The 20,722-nt window shown below is 32.1% G+C and overlaps 2 protein-coding genes across 11 annotated transcripts in view; one reads left to right on the forward strand and one right to left on the reverse strand.

Moving 5' to 3' along the window:
- The first annotated feature begins 234 nt into the window (after positions 1-234).
- LOC132746850 (very-long-chain (3R)-3-hydroxyacyl-CoA dehydratase 2-like) lies at positions 235-11,976 on the forward strand. The gene is made up of 7 exons (XM_060736120.1): positions 235-395; positions 3,711-3,828; positions 4,893-5,000; positions 6,051-6,172; positions 6,766-6,805; positions 7,851-7,989; positions 10,238-11,976. Exons 1-7 carry the CDS (start codon positions 304-306, stop codon positions 10,315-10,317), a joined length of 699 nt encoding a protein of 232 aa, XP_060592103.1. The 5' UTR covers positions 235-303; the 3' UTR covers positions 10,318-11,976.
- Positions 11,977-13,204: 1,228 nt separating this feature from the next.
- LOC132746852 (cytosolic carboxypeptidase 2-like) overlaps positions 13,205-20,722 on the reverse strand; it is a 122,445-nt gene continuing 114,927 nt past the window's right edge. For all 10 annotated transcript variants that reach the window (XM_060736127.1, XM_060736130.1, XM_060736121.1 and 7 more), the window contains 2 exons: positions 19,741-19,920; positions 13,205-14,276 (listed from right to left, as the gene is read on the reverse strand). In XM_060736127.1, the coding sequence (XP_060592110.1) occupies positions 19,747-19,920 (174 nt within the window). In that variant the 3' untranslated portion in view covers positions 13,205-14,276; positions 19,741-19,746. The remainder of the gene's footprint in view (positions 14,277-19,740; positions 19,921-20,722) is intronic.

Genomic DNA, 20,722 nt, shown 5'->3' on the forward strand with positions numbered 1-20,722 from the left:
TTCTGTGTATTCATACTATTGTATCCGAAGACTGACGGAAAGGGCCGAGTAGTTGCGATTGGTGTTCGAATCCGAAGACTGACGGAAAGGGGCAATCTCCACACAGTGATCTCCCCTTAATTCTGCCAAGGGAGGTAATCACTGTGAGGGGTACCCGGAAAGGGCCGAGTCGTTGCGAATGAGATACAGCACGAAGACTGACGGAAAGAGCCGAGTAGTTGCCTCTGTACTGATAAGGGGAGATCACTGCGTAGGAGATTGATCAGTGTGACTGAGAAGCTCGGCTTTAGTAACAGCAGCAAAATGCCGTCCTCTGCAAGCAAACAAGAGTCAAAGGAGCAGAATCCCGTTATATTATCGTACTTAATCGCTTATAATGTAGCGCAAGTTATGGGGTATGTTTTGTTCTTTTTATCTTTATGTTGAATTAACAGATGCATTGTAAACGCATAATTCGCAAGAATTACTACGGTTAACAAGTGGGACACCTAGACTACAGCTAGGTTAAATTTTAGGATTGATCAGTTGATTTGTGTCTGTATTACAGAATAGCCTGTTAAGCTAACAAACTTTGTTTGCGACAGACGTAAAGCCTTCTCTCATGTTTGCACGAATCACCACACGGCAGGGTAACAGTGTTTATTCTAGGAGGGGGGATGGGGGGATTCACCCCTATTTTTGAGAATTCACTCCTATTTTTTCAGAGGCAGGGGGAAAATTTTACATAGAGAAAGAAGGGAAAAGATCAACAAATATAATAAATTCTGACTTTTCGATAAAAATCCCCCATATTTTTCGAATCCTAGAATAGACCCTGGGGTAATCAGTGTTAATCCAAATAATTTGTGACATTTATATTATCAAGAAAGATAATTTCAAATACCTACATTGGCTACAAGACTTTTAGTACACTGCCAACTTTTTCAATTTCTGTTTGTTAGTGATCATATCTCTGAATACTTTTATAGTAATTTACACCTTAAATTTTTATAAACTAAACAATCTATATCCTAATAGGTTTTTAATAGAGGGCCGAGCACTTACAAACTTGCTTGCATGATTTCAGTCGGCCATATTCCCTAGCTATGAAAGATAACTCCTTGTTTCCCTGTCTAAAATCCAACCAAATTATTCCCCTTTCAAATGAACTTAAAGAAGGGACCTTTTAAAAAGACTTTGTATTTATTTATTCTTTGTTTTTTGTTCAGAAACGGACAATTTTTTCTTTACCTTTGTTTAATTTGCTTTCTATCTATATATGGTTCCTATGGTAAACATATGAGTTTTGATGGTAAACAAATGAATTTTCTGAACCGAAAGTAAGTAATCTAACACACAGCGTTGCTGTCATCACATGTAAACAATACATTAAATCGAGATATTTGTTTGACTATCAGTTATTAATATAGAAAACAACTATGTGTAGTTTTTGTGTATTGTTTTAATGTGTTTGTCTGATATTTTAGTTGTAAATACCATGTACGCTTAGTGTCGCTTCCATAGCAACCGAGTTTAAAACGTGAGCGGTAACTGAACGAGATATGGCAAAGCGCATGCTCGCGCACTGACTTCCGCTCTATCGAAATACTGCATATACGTATAGCGAAAGTTCGTAAGTGCCGAGTTGACCTGTGCCTAGTTGGTATTGGGCCGAGTTGACCTTTTACCGTCTAAAACGTGTAAAAGGATTGTATCAATATTAAAGGCGTAGCTAAAATCAAATTTATAAAAGTTAAGATTTTTGGGTCAAAACATGCACAATGGTCAATGCAAGGTGTTATTGATTCAATCGATTGTGTATCAACGAATTTTTGTAATGCGATTCAATATCCATTCCATGTTTTAAACATCAGCCTCAGGTATCAATGCCAACAATCTTCAACATTTTTTTAGAACGAAAATGGAAATCAACCACAAAATTACCTCCCCTTGTATCTAATGAATGCTGGCGAATTTCGTTGTAATCTTTAAGCACCACATTTCAGATTTTAAAAATGGAAAATGACAAGCAATTTTTAGTCAGTGTTTCTTTGTAATAAGTATGATTACAAAATAAATTATGATGATAAAATATTGTCTATTTTAGGATTTGAAACACAGAGGGGGGTGGGGGTATCGAAAAGTGAAAATTTATTACACATTTGTTGATCTTTTTCCTTCTTTATCTATGTAACATTTTCCCCCTGCCTCTGAAAAAATAGAGGGAATTCTCAAAAATATGGTTGAGTCACCCCATCCCCCCTCCTAGAATAGACACTGTTAAAATCTAATAATTATTCAGGTTCCAAACACTATATTTTGCCAATTAAACCCTGGCTTACTTGAAACGGCAAGGAAGGCATTTACTGCCATTTTATGATTTAGCCTTATCCTTTAAATTAGTACATACATGTATGTGTAATAGCAACAACAAAAATAAAGTTCAAATTATGGAAAACTTAAAGGCTTTTAGGAAAAAAAACAGCATTGTTGTTTCTATCCATAGTCAGCCATAGTGAAACTATAAATGTTGCAATACTGCATGTTGCCAGGTGCAGTACAATTTATACATGAGCTTGAGACAAAAAATTTCCCCTCAATGTGATCAATATACATTTATGTCCCATTATAATATTTTATGTTTACAATTTGTTCTTTATTAAAAATTAAAAAATAATGGTACGAAGCAATTATAGATTAGAAGAACAAAAAAAGAACTACTATAATTTATCAAAGTGGTACTAGTTAAAGTCTGTTTAAATTTGATTTTACCAATTAATCAACTGTATAACCAAAGAATCCGCATTTGGATATCCTTGGTGAATATTGCTCGGCCATTGCTGCCTAGTTGGATAACATGGCAGTGGTGTCGTTTAAACGGACATATCTCCTAAGTAAAGTGATAAATTAAATGTCTACTAGTGTTAGCATGTTCATTTTGCATTAATCTTTCATGGGATATTCAATTTCTTTCAAGTCATACCAATTAGATCGTTGAATGCATTAGGTCTGAATTGTGGTCTAATGTCAGTTCGTTTGCTGTACATATTTACAGTCATCTATTAAGATGAATAATTATAAAATATTAGATTCATGAAGGATAAACATAAAATACTTGAATAGATTTCCTAAAGGTCTTATATTTAGTAATGTAACTGCAGGTGGTTCAAGTCCAAACATGTTTTCGCAGAAAAGGAGTGCTTTAACAGTGTACCATTTTACACTTAAAATCTTAACATCCTAGCTCTGTTATGATTGACAGCTTGATGTTTATTATTATTTACTGTCTTTAAATCGTTCAGCTTTAATAGTTATACATTTCTTTAGTTTTTCTTCTGTCAAGTACTTGGAAAGACAGAACAGAAGTGTTGAATAATTCAAATATGTCCTTGACCATCTGGCATCAAGGTCAAACAATTGAATTTGCTTTAATTAGATAACTTAATCACTTTTTCCTATTTTGATTTGTACTTTGACAAGACAACACTTATTGTAAAACTGCCATGTTGTGTTTTTCTTGTTTGACAGTATCTTCAAAGTGACCTTGATCTTTATGGTCAAGTTTTTAAATTTTACGTAAAATTGCCATAACTTTGTTCTTCATTTTAATGGACAGATTTGATTTGTACTGGAACAAAGTAACACTTATAAATCACAACAATGACATTTTAAGTAAACAAACAGTTGATCAGAAATTTTTACAATTTAATTTGTGTTAAATCATTTTTCAGATGGAGTGCAATTTTCTTTATCTTTCTGTCCCATTTTTACTCGGAGAGAACATCGAAAGGGTTATATGACAAAGTTGCACCACTTCTCAACATCTTCCAGACAGCAGCTGTGCTTGAGGTACATTTGATTATTTATATATACATTTCAATATACATGTCATGTACATATTTTTCAAACATTAGATGCATGTATCACTATCTCATGCTCTTTGCCTTAACAACACATTTTATTTATTGAATAGCAAACAGTTTTTACTTAAAAATAAACCAAAAGCAGCCAAGATTAAAACATATGTATTCTATATAATATAATTACAAAATATGGAAAAAAAATCAATATTATCAGCTGATTTATGTGCATTGTCAAATTCTTTAATACATACATGTATGATTGAAGTTGTTATTATCATGGCACCAATATATAAAAAGAGTTTTATCATTTGAGCCGCGTCATGACAGAACCAACAAAATGCGTTTGCGACCAGCATGGATCCAGACCAGCCTGCGCATCCGCGCAGTCTGATCAGGATCCATGCTGTTCGCTTACAAACCCGATTACAAGTAAAGAAACTGATAGCGAACAGCATGGATCCTGATCAGACTGCGCGGATGCGCAGGCTGGTCTGGATCCATGCTGGTCGCTAACACATTACGTTGGTTTTGTCGTGACGCGGCTCATTTTTCATGAAGATTTATGTGGATTGTGAGAGATTCTTATCTAGACATTTTATGTATTATATTTGAAGGATGACCAGGGGAGGTAATAATTGATATGTGAAAAGCATCAATTTAAGATATAATATGCTCAAATTTGATATTGAAAACACTGATAATTACAATACAGTTGCAATAAAGAAATGCAAAATAAACATCTTTTGAATATACAAAGAGAAAATATGTTACATTTAATTTTTAAACTCTACACACTACAGGCAATCACAGTGTGATAACAAAGTGTCATTAAAAAACTGGCAGTTTTTATAAGAAAAGACCAAATTAATTTGACAAGAAATAGAGAATGCAGTTCCCAAACATAGTTTATACATTCACTTATTCAAATTAGACATATTCAGGGAGAATTTACTAGATTTTAATAAATTTTTTGCAATAAAAGTATTTTACCCAAAGATGAGCATAGACAAGGCAGTAACCTTTTATAACCTCATTTTGTTTGTGTTTCAGATATTGCACTGTGCGCTGGGATTTGTTCGATCCAGCGTGATGTTAACAGCGTTCCAAGTCTTTTCAAGAGTAATGCTCACATGGGGAGTCGCCTATAGTATAGTAGTGGTAATAACATTAACTTATTCTTTAGATTATCATAATAAATAATACTTCTAAAAAACTCACACTTATATACACCCATTAAGTTCCAAATTTTGGAAGTTAGAGACTGCAAAATGTCTGACATTTGAAGTCACATTATATAGGTAAAGAAGGAAAAGCGTTATATTTTAGAAGTCACAAGCTAAAATCAGGTGTACATGTAAATGATTCCTGAAGACCTTTGGGACGTATCATATGACTTCGTCCGTCTGACTGTCTGTGCATAAACATTTGGTTTCCACATCATAACTTTTTAAGGATTTCAGTGATTGTGTTTAATTTTGGCATGTAAGTATGTTATATGAAAACTAAGTTCAGGTTCATTTTTTGTTTCGAACAACTTATTATTGTTAGAGTTAAGCCACTTTTTGAGCAATTTTCAAGTGAATCTATTGGTTTCTATAGAATAACTTTTGAAGTATTTCAGTGATTGTTTTTTTGTGTGGCATGTAATTATGTTATATCAAAACACAAGTCGAGTTCAATCTTTGCTTCAATCAACTCAGTATTAATTGTTATGCCATGGGCCTAAAAACCTATCTTTGTAGAGGCCAAATATAGGCTGCTTCCCCAACCAAACTAGCCTCTTTTTTCCCTAGTTTGGTCCTCAAAATTCCCCAGTCTTTAAAAATTTCCCATAGAATTTAGAAAAAAATTAAATGATGGTGTTGAATTAAGGTCTTTTACTGCCTTATTTGTATTTCCCAGTGCTTTTTGCTTGTCTATTTTGAAGAACTTGTTAAAAGTTTGTGTTAAATTTGAGACCCCTTTACCCAAAGTATGCCAAAATCACGCATTTTTTTCCCAAAGAAAAAGGCTGAGGCCCCTTCCCCAAAGTTGGTGTTTTGGCTCTGATGCCCCATTTTATGAAATTGTTTGAAGTGAATCTATTGGCTTCCACAGAATAACTTTTGAAGTATTTCAGTGATTTTGTTTATATTTGACGTGTAAGTATTTTAAAACACAGATCATGATCAATTTTTGCTGCTAACAATATGTTGTTGTTTATTTTAGGTACAGAATGTGACTGGTGTATCAATGTTTGTGTTTGCATGGAGTGTCACTGAGATTATAAGATACGCTTTCTACATGTTCAGTCTGATTGGTGAAGTGCCATATACTCTACAGTGGTGTAGGTTAGACAGAAATACATGTATATTTTCTCATGGATATAAGCTCAAAATGTCAGGGGTAAAAAAAAACAGAAAACCCTGAATTAAGCATTATTTTCTTTGGTTTTATATAGATATATTTATACTTAATATTTTGTTGTTTCATAAATCATGTGTTTGTAACTGTATATCGTCACCTAAGTGCAATAACTGGTTAGAAGGACTTAACCCGTTACTGCACAAAGGTGAAGATATATGTACATTTAATAAAGGCTCACAGGGAAAACTGGGCATGTCTGCATTACCTCTTAAAAATGAATAGTCAAAATCATTATAAATAGTAATATTTAAACTATTTGGCTATGAACCATATCTTTGTTATATTGACAATAGTACTGCTGGTGCTAAGAATCATCCGGACCACCCTACAGTAGGTAATAGAGACTTATTGAGAAAACTAATGTAAGAAATCTTATAAAGAAGGAGGTGAAAAGCTTAGATATTTGTTACAGAAGTAGAATTATATGACTAAAATGTTGATGTAACGAAAATTTTGATGTAACTTTGCATGTGCCCTTACCCTTTGATTTTATGGCAGTATGTTTCTCTATTTCCAGGTACACATTCTTCATCGTGCTGTACCCAATTGGTGTCACTGTAAGTTAATATTTTTGTTGATATTTCACATAAAAATTTGTTTCAGTTTTTTTTTCATTTTTGTGATCCATATTCCATCAAACACTATTTTTATTTATAATTTTGATCCATATGCCAACAGATACTCTTCTCTAAGAGACAATTGAATGGAGAATTTTGGGTATTTGTTAAATTTAATTGACACTGGCCTGGCTTAAATGAAGTTTGATTTAAAAGACAAATTAGAACATTAACACAGATTTAAGGGTTTTATGGTAAATGTACAACAGATCTAGAATATATCTCCAGTGAACAGTAAAGTTATATTTTAAATTACTTCAAACTTGGTCTGAGGCATATTGATTGGCTCCTTTCAGAAAAGATACTGTCCGGAAATCTGCAAATACAGTTTTTTCCAATGTAATCCCAGGGTACAAACAAACTTAACTGTTATAGCTTCATTGTGCACTTCCTATCACATGAAGAGTGTCCAACATGTCACTTTTTGATGTTGATACTAAGTACAGTAGTAACTGTAAAGGTTTATTAGTACCCATTGATAAGTTGGGAAAACACCACCATTTTATTTAATTAATATGAGATTCTTGATGAAAAAAATATTAATATTTTTTTATTGTTTAAAAATTGGGGCACATTGAAATTTTGGCTGTTGTGCTATGACTGCATAGTGAAAGGATTTATGAAATTTAATATTTCAAATTCCCATATTCTTGGTGAACATAATCTTAACAGATCTTTAACCAAACATTGAAGGCAAGTCTTTTTCGAAATGTTCTTTTATAACAAAAATATGCCGTTTGGACGTTTACAGCCTGTAATCCATTTTGGAAATATCAACCCAAACGGGCACAGAAAGATTAATTCTTGTTCCCTTGATTTTTTAAAAATTAAGAGTCACATCAAAAGCTTGGTGTTATTACGTCATTAAATTGAAGGGGTTCTTTCTGATATTTTCACTCAGACTAAATTTGCATGTTTATATAGCAATTATTACTTTCTTCTGGATGAATTGTTGTTGATTTTAGTAATAATGATTTTTTTGCAGGGTGAATTGTTGTCTATTTGGAGTGGTTTAGATTTTGTGAGAGAGTCAAAGATGTACTCCGTTGAATTACCCAATGCTGCCAACATGTCATTTAGCTACTTTTACTTCCTCATCTTTTTTATGATCATGTACATTCCAGGTAAATTATCTCACACTCTTTTTAGAAAATGGACCTTTACTGTGTATAGTTTTATGCAAATTGGCTGAAGGGCTATCCAGTAGATGTTATTAAAAATTCATTGTGAGTTTTTCCTATCTTATCCTTGGTGAACAAATAAAACTTTAACTTTTAAAGCTTCACAGTGCACAACTGTTATCAATGAAGTTGTGACTTTTACTATCAAAATATTTTCAAAATTGAACTGTAAAAGTATACTGTGATTAGCTGGGAAAAACACAAAATTTATTATGCAAAGTTCTTGAGTATCTCTTTTGCTTCACTGGTTGACCTAGTTGAATAATAAAAAAAAAACACATGGTTTTGTTTGTGATACTGTTTGCGAGCAGTTAATCTAGCAGTTTAAAGAAAATGCCAGACTAAATTTTTCACTGCTAAAAATCGGAAAGGTCCATGATCTTGTTGATGCTAATATTATTCACATTCCATGTAAATAATAAATATCTTGATAAACAAATAAGTTGATACTAATCAGTGTTTCAAGTAAATACTAGTAGATTTGAATAAACATTATCAATTTATGATTTGAGTTTTCAAATTTATAAAATGAACACGCACAGTTGCCATCTATTGCACATTCAAAGAAAGAAATCAACTATGGGGGTTTGTGGCTGAGTGGTTAAGCTCCTTGATTTCAAACCACTCCTCCCTCACAGCTGTGGGTTCGAATTCCACTAGGAACTTTGAATTCTTTTATGTGAGGAAGCTATCCAGCAGGGTTCAAGTCAAAAGTTATTGAGCACTGAATGTTAATTTTCTGCCAGTGTCTAGTGTACAGTGTAACTAATATAATATTACATTTAGATATCTTGATCACATGACAGAATTCAACCTAGGTGGCAAGATTCAAACTAGTACCGTATAAGTGGTTTTTTCTGCGGGCTCCAAATTCTGCGGTTTTTCAAAATTTTGGCATGTTTTTATTTCTGCGGACTTAATTTCTGCGGCACATTCTTTGGACAAAATGTGATTTAAATACTGCGGCTCATCTTATCAAAGTCTAAGTCACATTACTTTACCTATTTTATTTGCATGTACACATTCGCATTAAAATTTTGTTTACCGTCGTCACTGCAGAACTATATTATATAGTAATTACAAACAAATATAATGTGCATCAATAGACAGTTTGCATCTTTAAATCAGTGTGAAATGACGTGTGAAAAATATACCACGGTAGTATCTTTAATTTTATAAAATTGATAGAAGTTTATCGTAAATCAGACAACAATTAATGTATACGACGATTATTTAGCAGTATAAGGGTTTAAATGGTTTTAATGATTTAGTGGTAAACAAACCCTTTAGCGTACAGGCAAACACTATGATGTTTGAATTTCTTTGTTCATAAATTGGCATAATTAACAACAATTACATCCTTACATGCACATATTGCATATTTAGCCGAAATCAATTTTATATAACTCGATGACCCGCTAACCGTTATAATCCGTTAGTCTTTATTCCTTTAAAGGAAACAGGTCATAATGTAGGACTCATTTCTTTTAAAAAAAAAAAAAAACGTGGAGAAATATTCTGCGGTTTTTATTTCTGCGGTGCTGAAACTGACCGCAGAAAACGCAGAAATAAAGTCACCGCAGAAAAAACCACTTATACGGTAATTGGGAGTTGTGTGGCAATTCAGGTCGGTGACTTACTACACTGATTCTGTGATCAGAAATTATCCCATCCAATAGGATCAGGAGTGACATTTGTCCAGATTCATGTCCAGATAGGTTATTCAGATTTTACTGAAACTTTGCATGAATGCTAAAAGAAATGACATTTATTTCATGATGTTTATTATGAGAACTAATTTGATCAACACTGCTTCATTTTATGTCCTTTAGATACTTATGTTCTCTTATATTCTAAGGTATAATTATACTAGGAAAATTTAACCAAGAAATTTGTATCATTTAGCCTATACGTACTTATCAATTAAAATAATTGGTTTATACAGAATTTATTTTAGTTTGAAAGTGTTGGAAGCTTAAAGCTCTCATATCTGTTGCTTGAATCAACAAGTACTAAGCAATAAGTGTAAATTTTTTTGCTCAAGCAAAAATTGTCCGCCCCTGACAGTGTTTGAACCACATGGATATATATTATAATGATCCTTAGATAACAAGTCTGACGAGTTAACCACTCGGCCATGCCACCACTTTTTGATTAGTTTGATCACATGGTATTTATAATTGTATTTCAGTATTCCCACAGTTGTACATGCACATGCTTGCACAAAGGAACAAAGTGATAGGAGGTGCTGGGAAATCCAAGAAAGAGTGAAAAAACATTTTGAGGAACAAACTTTAGTCTATGATTAAAATTTTATGAAAGAAAATGTAATCTTTTAATAGTGTCTTGATAATTATTGTGATAATTTTCCTCCTGACAGAAAAAAAAAAATTAACAAATTATTGTACCCTTTTTTAATTCTTTTACTTTTGTACCATTTTTCATTGCACTTTTCATTATTATAGATGCTCATGTCTTATAGATTAGCTGAAAACCATTAATATTTTGCTCATCTGAGCACATAGCTTTTATGTGTGCTTTTGTGATACAATGATGATTGTCAATTTTTTCTTGACTGTGAACAATGATCTCCTACTAAGTGATATGGTAGATTTTGACCAACATTCAAAATGTTTGTTTTATTTATTACATGGTTTTCGGTGGTTTATAGAAATGTATCAGTGAAAGAAAACTGGTAATTTCACTGTTTGAAACAGTGAAATTACCACTTTGATAATTTCACTGTTTTGAATTTAAGCCCCTTACGTTGTTTCAGTGAAATACCAGCGTGCACAGTACTGGGTACCAACTTAATGACGTGTCGTCGTAAATGACGTCATGTTGTATAATTATTTGGCGCGCTTTTCATTCAGTATTAGATTTAATGTCTTTTTAAAACGTTTATTTGCATATAATAAAAAGAAAATTTGTTTAGTTTAGTGTAAGATCGAAATATATTTCACCTTGTGAACACCAAAAGTTCATATTTCAGTCGTGGCTGCGCCACTCGTGAAATATACCTTTTGGTGCTCACTCGGTGAAATATATTCCGATCTTACACTGAACTAAACAAATATCATCTATATAAATGGATTTTATATCAAAATAAAATCATTAATTCATCGTTTAAAACTGAAGCAGACTTAAGGTTGCTATTCACCCTGTCCGGACTCAAATTTTGCATTACTTAATGTATTGATCTATTGTGTAAATTCTTTGAAGAATTAAAAACACCTTTACTGAATGAATTACATTTTTTGTTGAGGACATGTATAAATGTTAGTCTGGTTTAATGTCAATTTCAATAAATTTTTGGTCGTATCTATGAGATTAGTCCAACTAACCAGCTTTTCTTGATCACTAACCATAATTAATTAGCAATTTCTCTGCAAATAACAAATTACATGTACTAATTGGGCATGATTTTTGAATCAGCAGTGCGAGACAAAGGACCATGAGACTGTAACAATGTCCATGACCAATTATCGCAGAGAAATTTCACCTTTGTCTGAGGAATGTACTATAAATCTAATGCTACCCATTGAGCTAAGCTGAAGATATATGGTACTTATGCATCAGTCATTTGTTGCCCCAGATTCTCATCCCAGGGTATAGTAGGGGACAAGTTGTACCTTCAGTTTGTCCCTGCAATGCTAGTCAGTGTGCAGGTTTTGTTTTGGCAACAAAAGATCGGGAATTCCAACCAATTTGAAGTGGGAGGTAGGGCATAAAGCAGATTTTATCATCTACGGTATTTATGTAAGGAAGGAACTTTACAGTAATAAAAAGGTTAAAAATCAGTAAGTTCTTGCTATTTCTTTGGGAGAGGAGATACAAATGACTGTTGCATTTTAGTTACTCCATGACAATATGAGAATATTTTGATGAAATTTTGTATTTTAATAAACAATAAATATATATTAAATCGTGTTTATGTCTCTTCTTATATCTACATTCAAGTAACAATATGCCCATCCAAGGGTATAATTATAAAAGGTGGAAGTAAAAATCAGTTTTTATTTTGCTGTAATTTCTTTCAATTTTATAATTTACTTCAAATGAACAATAAACAAGTCCCTTGGCTCGAAAACATTTCTGTAAATATCCTCGAGATATTACGTGCAGCTTGACAATTGGAAGAAAAGAGCATAATGTCACTACAAATAAAGAAATCTGAACTTTTTTGCAAATTTTCTTTTATCTCCTTAAGCAATATTCAGGGTAAACTGCAAGCAATTGTTGAAAGGTCACCAGAAAACGACTAAGTCTTATAAGTCCCCACATGAGGGGACTTTAGGTTTGCCCTCCGTCCATATACAGTTTGAAAGTATAAAAGATGTTGTAATCTGGTTGTAGCAAATGCTATTAAGGTATGACCATCCTAATGCATTACCTTTGCTTTGAAGAGTATTCAAAGGCTATAATTACTGTTAACTGCATTTAAACTTGGGCTTGTAGCTTCAAACCCCAAAAGGGTTTACTTTTTTTTCTTTAACATAATTTATGTATCTCTCGTATATATCCCTTTTGGAAAGAAAAAAGTGTTCAATTTTAATTATATACATATGTAATTAATAGAGGTATTTATTGGCTAAATAATGCAATTCCAATGAAACAACAGGATTGATAAGTAGCTCAAGTACTTGGACATATTACACAGGTTTTCTGGTTAAAGGATTTTTGGTCGAGTTATGGCCCTTGAATAAAAAATGCGCTTTGCCCTGTAAATGATTTTTTTGTCACCTACCACATTTTAGCTGCCACATGTAATAGGTTATCACAAGGCGACAAATGGCATCACTGATGGCCCTTGTTTGTGTGAAGATCGTTTGCTGAATGTTATCATTTGTTTCTTAACAATAATTAATAGGAAATCATTTTTGCATAAGGATTATAAAGTAGATTATTTAAAGGTTCCTCATTTCTGAAAAAGGGCCTTCTAACATCCTAAACGAGCTTAAAGTGGCCATTAACTCGACCTCTGAAAGGTAAAGTTTGTTTAAATTTTGCATGCAGGTGTCCTTTAAGGTATAAATTTGACCAATGTTGTCAATTTTTCAGTTCTTTATAGTTCCTCAGTTATGGTGGTCATATCTTAAGTGAAATAATCTCTTCAGCTATATATAACAAGAAAACCAATAAAAGCTGAACAAATGCACTTCTTTTAAAAGAAATTTAATATATCAATTTAAATCAGTACAAAATGTTGTAACAATAAAGACATTATATATATATATACATGTATAATGTCTTGTGTATATAATATATGAAATATATATAAAAAATCAATTTACATAGACACATTTTTGGAAAATAAGATCTGATAAAAGTGATTATGTAATGTACATGGTATAATAATTTACACATGGGAAAATTCAACTAAATAAATTAAAATGTTATAAAACAATAAATAAATATATATTACCATATATAATAATGTTTATTCTCTAGAATTCTCACAAGAATTTATGTTATTAAGGCAGCATTATGCTGTGTATAGAAATAAAATTAATGCTGATCTTCAGTTAAATAATAGAAGTTAAAATGAAATACCATAATGCATCATATTTTGTGACGAAGATGATGAAATTTAATTAGAAAATGCTAAGTTATTGATTTGATCAACCTTTTTCTTTAAACTCTTAAATTGTATAGACTTGCTATCAATGTATTATTGCTAAAAACAGTTAACTACTACAATAAATTAACTATTACAATAAATTATTCTTACAGTTGATACATACACAAAATGTCACAAATGTACTTTTCTTAAATTGTAAAAATTGCTATTTGCAGCAGCTAAAAAAAGCTAAAAAACTAAACTTTTTCTAAAAATAGAAACATATTTTTGCATTGAGATAATAGTTTGATATTCACAAAGTCTACAGGAAATTTGCATAAAATGTTGTTATTGTTTCTTATTTATCTATGTGATAAGTTATGATAATACTATAGTAAAAAATTGGTGTCAAGGTCTACCATCTACTTGTATAATAGTTTTAATTTTTTGGCATTTAGAAGAAAGTTTAATTATATATTTGCGAGTTCTGTATCCAAAGCATAGTGGTATTGTAGTATATCCGATGTATAACAGTTTTGTATTGTAGTACTATCTCTGTGTATTTTTGTAGAACTGGTGGTAAGGCGAGTGTTTCTGGTTGCTGACCGAGTAAATTATTCCTGCTAGAAGAATGTCATTCCCCTTGTCCAGGCACTTTGAGCCCTCTTATCTGTAATAGAAAAAATAAAGTTTTATATAACAAAATATTCTGATTCAATTTCTCTCATATTCACAATTTTTATATACAGTATTTATGACATTTATATAAAAAATCTTGGGTGTCAATACATGTCGGTAATCTTTTTATATAAGTAAAGATTTAAATACAAACAACAAAACATTGATCATTTTCTTTTAACCTATAATAGATAATTGCTGAAAGATAAAATCATGTTTCATTGATGAAAACTTTCATGTCATTTAATTCTTAATTAACAAAATTTAACACATCTGTAGTTTACTTTTTAAACAAATAGCATCTTTTAATAATTTGTTCATTGTCCTAAAATAATAGAAATTTTTTTTTCACCACCTATTTTTACAGAATTTTTTTTGTCAAACAAATTGACTTTTGTATGTGATGTATATCTATCTGTCAAAATAACAACCATTTATTCGCTTAAAGTTTATAATAAACCAATTACATGTACTTAAATGATCAAAATAAACTATACTTTAAATGTTCAAAGTTTTTATAAGATTTGGTATAAGAAAACACAATGCCTCTATACCTGCATACAAACAAAGAAACAGAAATCAACAACAAAACACAAGCCTAAATAACCTTTCTTTCTGTAGACCAGATCATGTATTTGTAAGACTATTGTAAAAACTACTTATTTAACAAGAAATTCTATTAAAAAAGTAACAGAAGGAAAGCTCCCTTGTATCCTAGAAACACAAAAAAGGATTGGAAGATCCGAAAGAAACGAGATTACAGAGAAACAAGAAACATGGCAATGCCATGAAACCAGGTTTTCAATTATCACCATTGTAGATAAATATGTTGTATTTGAAATACAAATACAAGCAACAAACAATGTAACTATGTGCAATGTAAAACATGAATAATGTAGGAGGAATTGCCACTGAAGAAGTGTTCACTATAATATTATGTATAAGGAAAAAAACAAAGGGCCATAATTAGGTCAAAAACTATCCAATCACAAAACCCCGACAATATGTGCCAGGGTGCTTGATGACAAAGCTTCTGTGAAAGTTTGAACAAAATCCGTTGAAGAAATGTAGGACGAGTTCAGCACAGAAGAATTTGTTCACTATAATTATATTGATAATTCTTTATAATGAAAAACAAGTTACAAAGTAGACATGAAATAATATATCATATCTTTTTTAAATTACCTCCAAAAAGATGATATGACCTTTGACTGCCAAATCAAGTTAAAATCATGTAAACAGGATTTTCAATGTTAATGTCACTGTGACCTTGACCTTGGAAGCCAGCCATGCAGAACATGCGCCGTTCTGCACGTCATCTTGATGTGGTAAACATTTGTCTGAAGTTTCATCAAAAATTCTTCAAAGGGTTGAAGAGTTACAGAGCGGACAGGATTTTCAATGTTAATGTCACTGTGACCTTGACCTTGTAGCCAGCCATGCGGAACATGCGTTCTGCACGTCATCTTGTCGTGGTAAACATTTGTCTAAAGTTTCATCAAAATTCTTCAAAGGGTTGAAGAGTTACAGAGCGGACACAATTTCAAGTTAAAATCATGTAAACAGGATTTTCAATGTTAATGTCACTGTGACCTTGACCTTGGAGCCAGCCATGCGGAACATGCGTTCTGCACGTCATCTTGATGTGGTAAACATTTGTCTGAAGTTTCATCAAAATTCTTCAAAGGGTTGAAGAGTTACAGAGCGGACAGGATTTTCAAAATGTTAATGTCACTGTGACCTTGACCTTGGAGCCAGCCATGCGGAACATGCGTTCTGCACGTCATCTTGATGTGGTAAACATTTGTCTGAAGTTTCATCAAAATTCTTCAAAGGGTTGAAGAGTTACAGAGCGGACACAATTTCAAGTTAAAATCATGTAAACAGGATTTTCAATGTTAATGTCACTGTGACCTTGACCTTGGAGCCAGCCATGCGGAACATGCGTTCTGCACGTCATCTTGATGTGGTAAACATTTGTCTGAAGTTTTCATCAAAATTCTTCAAAGGGTTGAAGAGTTACAGAGCGGACAGGATTTTCAATGTTAATGTCACTGTGACCTTGACCTTGGAGCCAGCCATGCGGAACATGCGTTCTGCACGTCATCTTGATGTGGTAAACATTTGTCTGAAGTTTCATCAAAATTCTTCAAAGGGTTGAAGAGTTACAGAGCGGACACAATTTCGTTTGACGCCCATCCGCCCATCCGCCCATCTGCCCATCCGCCCATCCGCCCATCCGCCCGCCATACCCCAATCTAATAACCAGGATTTTCAAAATTGAAAACCTGGTTAAAAACCTAGAATTTCAATATTTCCAAAGTTCCTCTTTTATAATCAAGGAGGGTCACTTTGAATTCTTTGGTATTTTATCTATTTTCAAAAAAAAATAAACAGACATTGTGTCATTTGTTATTTTATAAATATCAATTATAAAGAAGGGATATTTTACAGAAAACAATGAATGGTGTGTAATAACCTGTCTTAATTGGTCAGTCTTTGAAACATTTTACAAAACTTGAGCACTCAAATTTCAATTTTTGTTCTATTCATCATTTAAAAGAAGGAAAAAACATAATTATAGAAAATACTGGCAGGTAACATTTAAATCGTTCTTATGTGCATGTTTTCTTTAACATAGGTATAACATATGTGCCTTCCTTAACCCAGACAAACAGCAAAACCAAGTGCATATAACTCAGTGTTTTGCGCTTACAAAAAGACTAAGCGGTTTAATTCTAGGCCACTGGATTATTCTTGATTCTTTCCAGCAATATTTTCATGTAGTCCTTTGAGAGGTTAAGCTCTGACCTTGACCTCATTAATTTTGTATTATTACTGTACACCAACTTGGCACTTTCCTCCAACCTACTAGATGATGAATTCAGGAACTGAAATGTTACAGCAGTTGTTTTCTTTAAACAATAAAGTTATATTGTATATATTTCTTTTTGGTACAACATTAGGCCAAGAAACTTATGATGAAACATTTAGAAGTCTATTCAAAACACAGAAACTCCAATGTAGAAAAACCTGGTTAAACCATTACTTGGTATTTTCTGGTAAAGCTTGTCTTGGAGACAAATAGATGTTATTAATAACCAGAACTCTGCATTTCATTTCATTTTTTCCCATCTAATTCCAACAGGGTCTTTCAAAACCATGTTTCCAAAAACAAACAAACTTATACCATAATAAATTCAGAGTGCATTACCATTCACAAATGGGTGATCAATGCTATCACTTATTATTAAAGTTGTTTCAACCCACCCTGGATTAGATGTGAAAACCCACCATTTGCAAAGTTCTTGAGTATCTTTATTAGTACAAATTTTCTTCACAATTTTTTCATAAAAGTCTTTACTTATCACGGTACAAATAAATAATTAGTAACTTACATGCTATTAAATTAGTAATGTACACTTATATACATGTATAATTTAGTAGCAAGCATAAATACATGGTTAGTAACTAATTCTAACAGTATCACTAAAGAAATTACACCATGTCAAAAAGTACATGTAGTATTGACATTTTATTAAATCTTGGAGACTCTTTTGAAATAAAAAACAACAGGGTATGAGAACTTTTGCTATATTTTAGTAACTCACAAAAAATCATAGACCTCGTAAATGGCTAAATTTTATGACAACTGCTTTACAGCATTTTAATAACAAGATTTGTAGCATGATGGATGCCCAAACTTCATCTCAACTTAAATTCTCACAATTACTGAGCAATGAATAAAGATTCCATTCTGAAATTTTCTCCCGTCATAGTAAGGTTTTTTCTACACAAATATTTTACAGAGGCTATAAAATGACAACATTCCAGTTTTACTGGTAGACGAGGACCTCAGGCGATCTTCTCAGGCACAAAATTATAAGGCACCTGAGTTTATGAAACCCACATTGATGAGGGGCAAGTGGTTTGAAGTGAACAACCTTAACCACTTGACCACGGACAGCAAAATAGCACAAATGTACCTTTTGCCACTTTACATTTAATGTAGGTAAATTCCTTTGTAAGGTTAATAATGTCAAGCAAGAAAAAGGATTTTGTGGAATGTTGGTGAGAAATCTTGCTGTAAAGGTGAATGATAATAACTTCGCATTTTAAAGGTGCTTATTCACTTTCTAGCAGAAAATCTGACAGTCTTGAAACTTCACAATAAATTAAGGGACATAACTACAATAATCTCTGATGATGACGTGATTCATTTAGCTATTTTTTCTCCTAAAATAACTAAAAAACATTCATTTTGTGGTCAAACTTTAATATCAGTAAACATACAGTATTAGTCTACAACAATGTATGTCTTAAATGATAATTAAAGGGACCTAGATGATTAAATGTAAAAAATCAGAATCCTCGGTGCTGTTTTCTTGTGTAAACAACTTAACATGATCTAATTCCATGTTTGTCGGCTTTTTCTTTCCTTTTGAAATTAAATGAGAGACTTATATATGAAGTACATAAATGACCCGTGTCATGACAAAACCAACATAATGCGTTTGCGACCAGCATGGATCCAGACCAGCCTGCGCATCCACGCAGTCTGATCAGGATCCATGCTGTTCGCTATCAGTTTCTCTACTTGATATAGAGTTTGTAAGCGAACAGCATGGATCCTGATCCATGCTGGTCGCAAACCCATTATGTTGGTTTTGTCATGACACGGCTCAAATGTGAATAACCACCTTTAAAATATCATGTATATAAGTTGTATATAATATTGATTCTACTTGTACATGTATATACTTTGAGAATATCTCTCACCTTAAATTTCTTAAATAAATCAAATGTCTGAAATTTTATAAAAAGAAAAAGAGATCTATGAGTAGTAATAAAAACAGCTATAAAAGATAAATGGAATATAAATAAGCAGTGACTCATACAAATAGATAATAATGATAAAAAAATAAATAAATTACAACTGCATTAGTATGGTGGCTTAAAGGGGGACAATTAGAAATCTTTTGTTTATTGTGTGCACATGCACTATTATTACGCGCCATGCCATAGCCCTTATGTGTGCACTCGATAGCTTTTACGTCACCATGTGATATGTGCTATGTGCACATTATATCTATCACATGGCCATATAATACTTTATGTGTATGCACATAATACATATCATGTGGCAACATATAACTACCATTTGAGCAATAACTTAGTTATTGTGTGCACACATAATACATTTAACTTATGCGCAGCCATGTAATAGCTATCAAGTGGGCACACAGTAAATAAAATATTGCCTTTCTCGCCCTTTATGCCACTGTAAAATTAGTGATACAAGTGTCTGAAAAAAAATTAATATTGCTGAAATGATATGAGTGAAGCTCTAAAATAAAGAAAAATACAATAAATGCAGGAAAACCGTGAAGCTATTGGGGGAAAAAAGAACACCCTTTCTGACACAGTGGGTAAATTGCCACGCTTAGTATTCGAACCTTGTTCTACTTGCTGGTACGCATGGCATCCGAGACACCACATACACTTGCTGTTACCAATTTTGTACTTATTGGTGACCTTGACAACTTTGATAAAAATGGCCTTGACCCTTCACTCCCACCAAAGACCTTTGACCTTGTGTCAGCTGAAACTGACCTCCACATTCGTAAGCCACCTCCCTATGAAATTAAGACAATTTGTTCTTATAAATATTCACTCAGTTTTTACATTGCCATTTTAAATATAGCCCATATCAATGAAATTTATAATTCAAACTTTTACAACTACTGGAATGTTGTGCAGTCAGTAAGTATACTGTTATTGTTCCTATAGTCTATAATCTGTAAACAAAGTAATAGAATCAGCTTAATAATTTATCAACTAAATTAAATGTGTTTTGTTTTTTTACTGTAAAATCAACACAAAATCAATGATAACAACTACCTCAGGATACTTAATATAAATATTCTACCTATGTATTTGTGTAGATTTATATTGTTTACATATAAATTGTATAATTACCTGAAATAACTACTTATATAAGTGATAAACATATCATTTCTTTATATTTAAATATTTACCTACTTAATAAAAAAATTTTGGGGGACAATTTTAGGGACTGAAAGTTCAAATTTCTACAACCCAGAAATTGTGCAATTAATTAGTAACTGCATAATATATTACATAAGGTAAAAAAAATTACTGTAATAATAAACTTTTCACTTATTTAACTTTTTTAAACATTTTTCTTAATGTCAAGGATTTATAGATCAATTTAAAAGAAAAACACACACAAAAATAAATCAAGGGTGTGCAATAATGGCCTATGTCTAAAGTGATAATTTACTATCTGTTTCATTAAATGAATTACTATGTTTATGTAATTTAGTATATAATTATGTAATCATGAAATATTATTATAAATGGTTACACGACAAACAGTTAAAGTTACTATTATTTACACCAATGGAAACTGGATAA

Source organism: Ruditapes philippinarum, unplaced genomic scaffold, assembly GCF_026571515.1.
Source record: "Ruditapes philippinarum isolate M1 unplaced genomic scaffold, ASM2657151v2 ctg387_1_1_1_1, whole genome shotgun sequence".
Taxonomy (NCBI): Eukaryota; Metazoa; Mollusca; class Bivalvia; order Venerida; family Veneridae; genus Ruditapes; species Ruditapes philippinarum.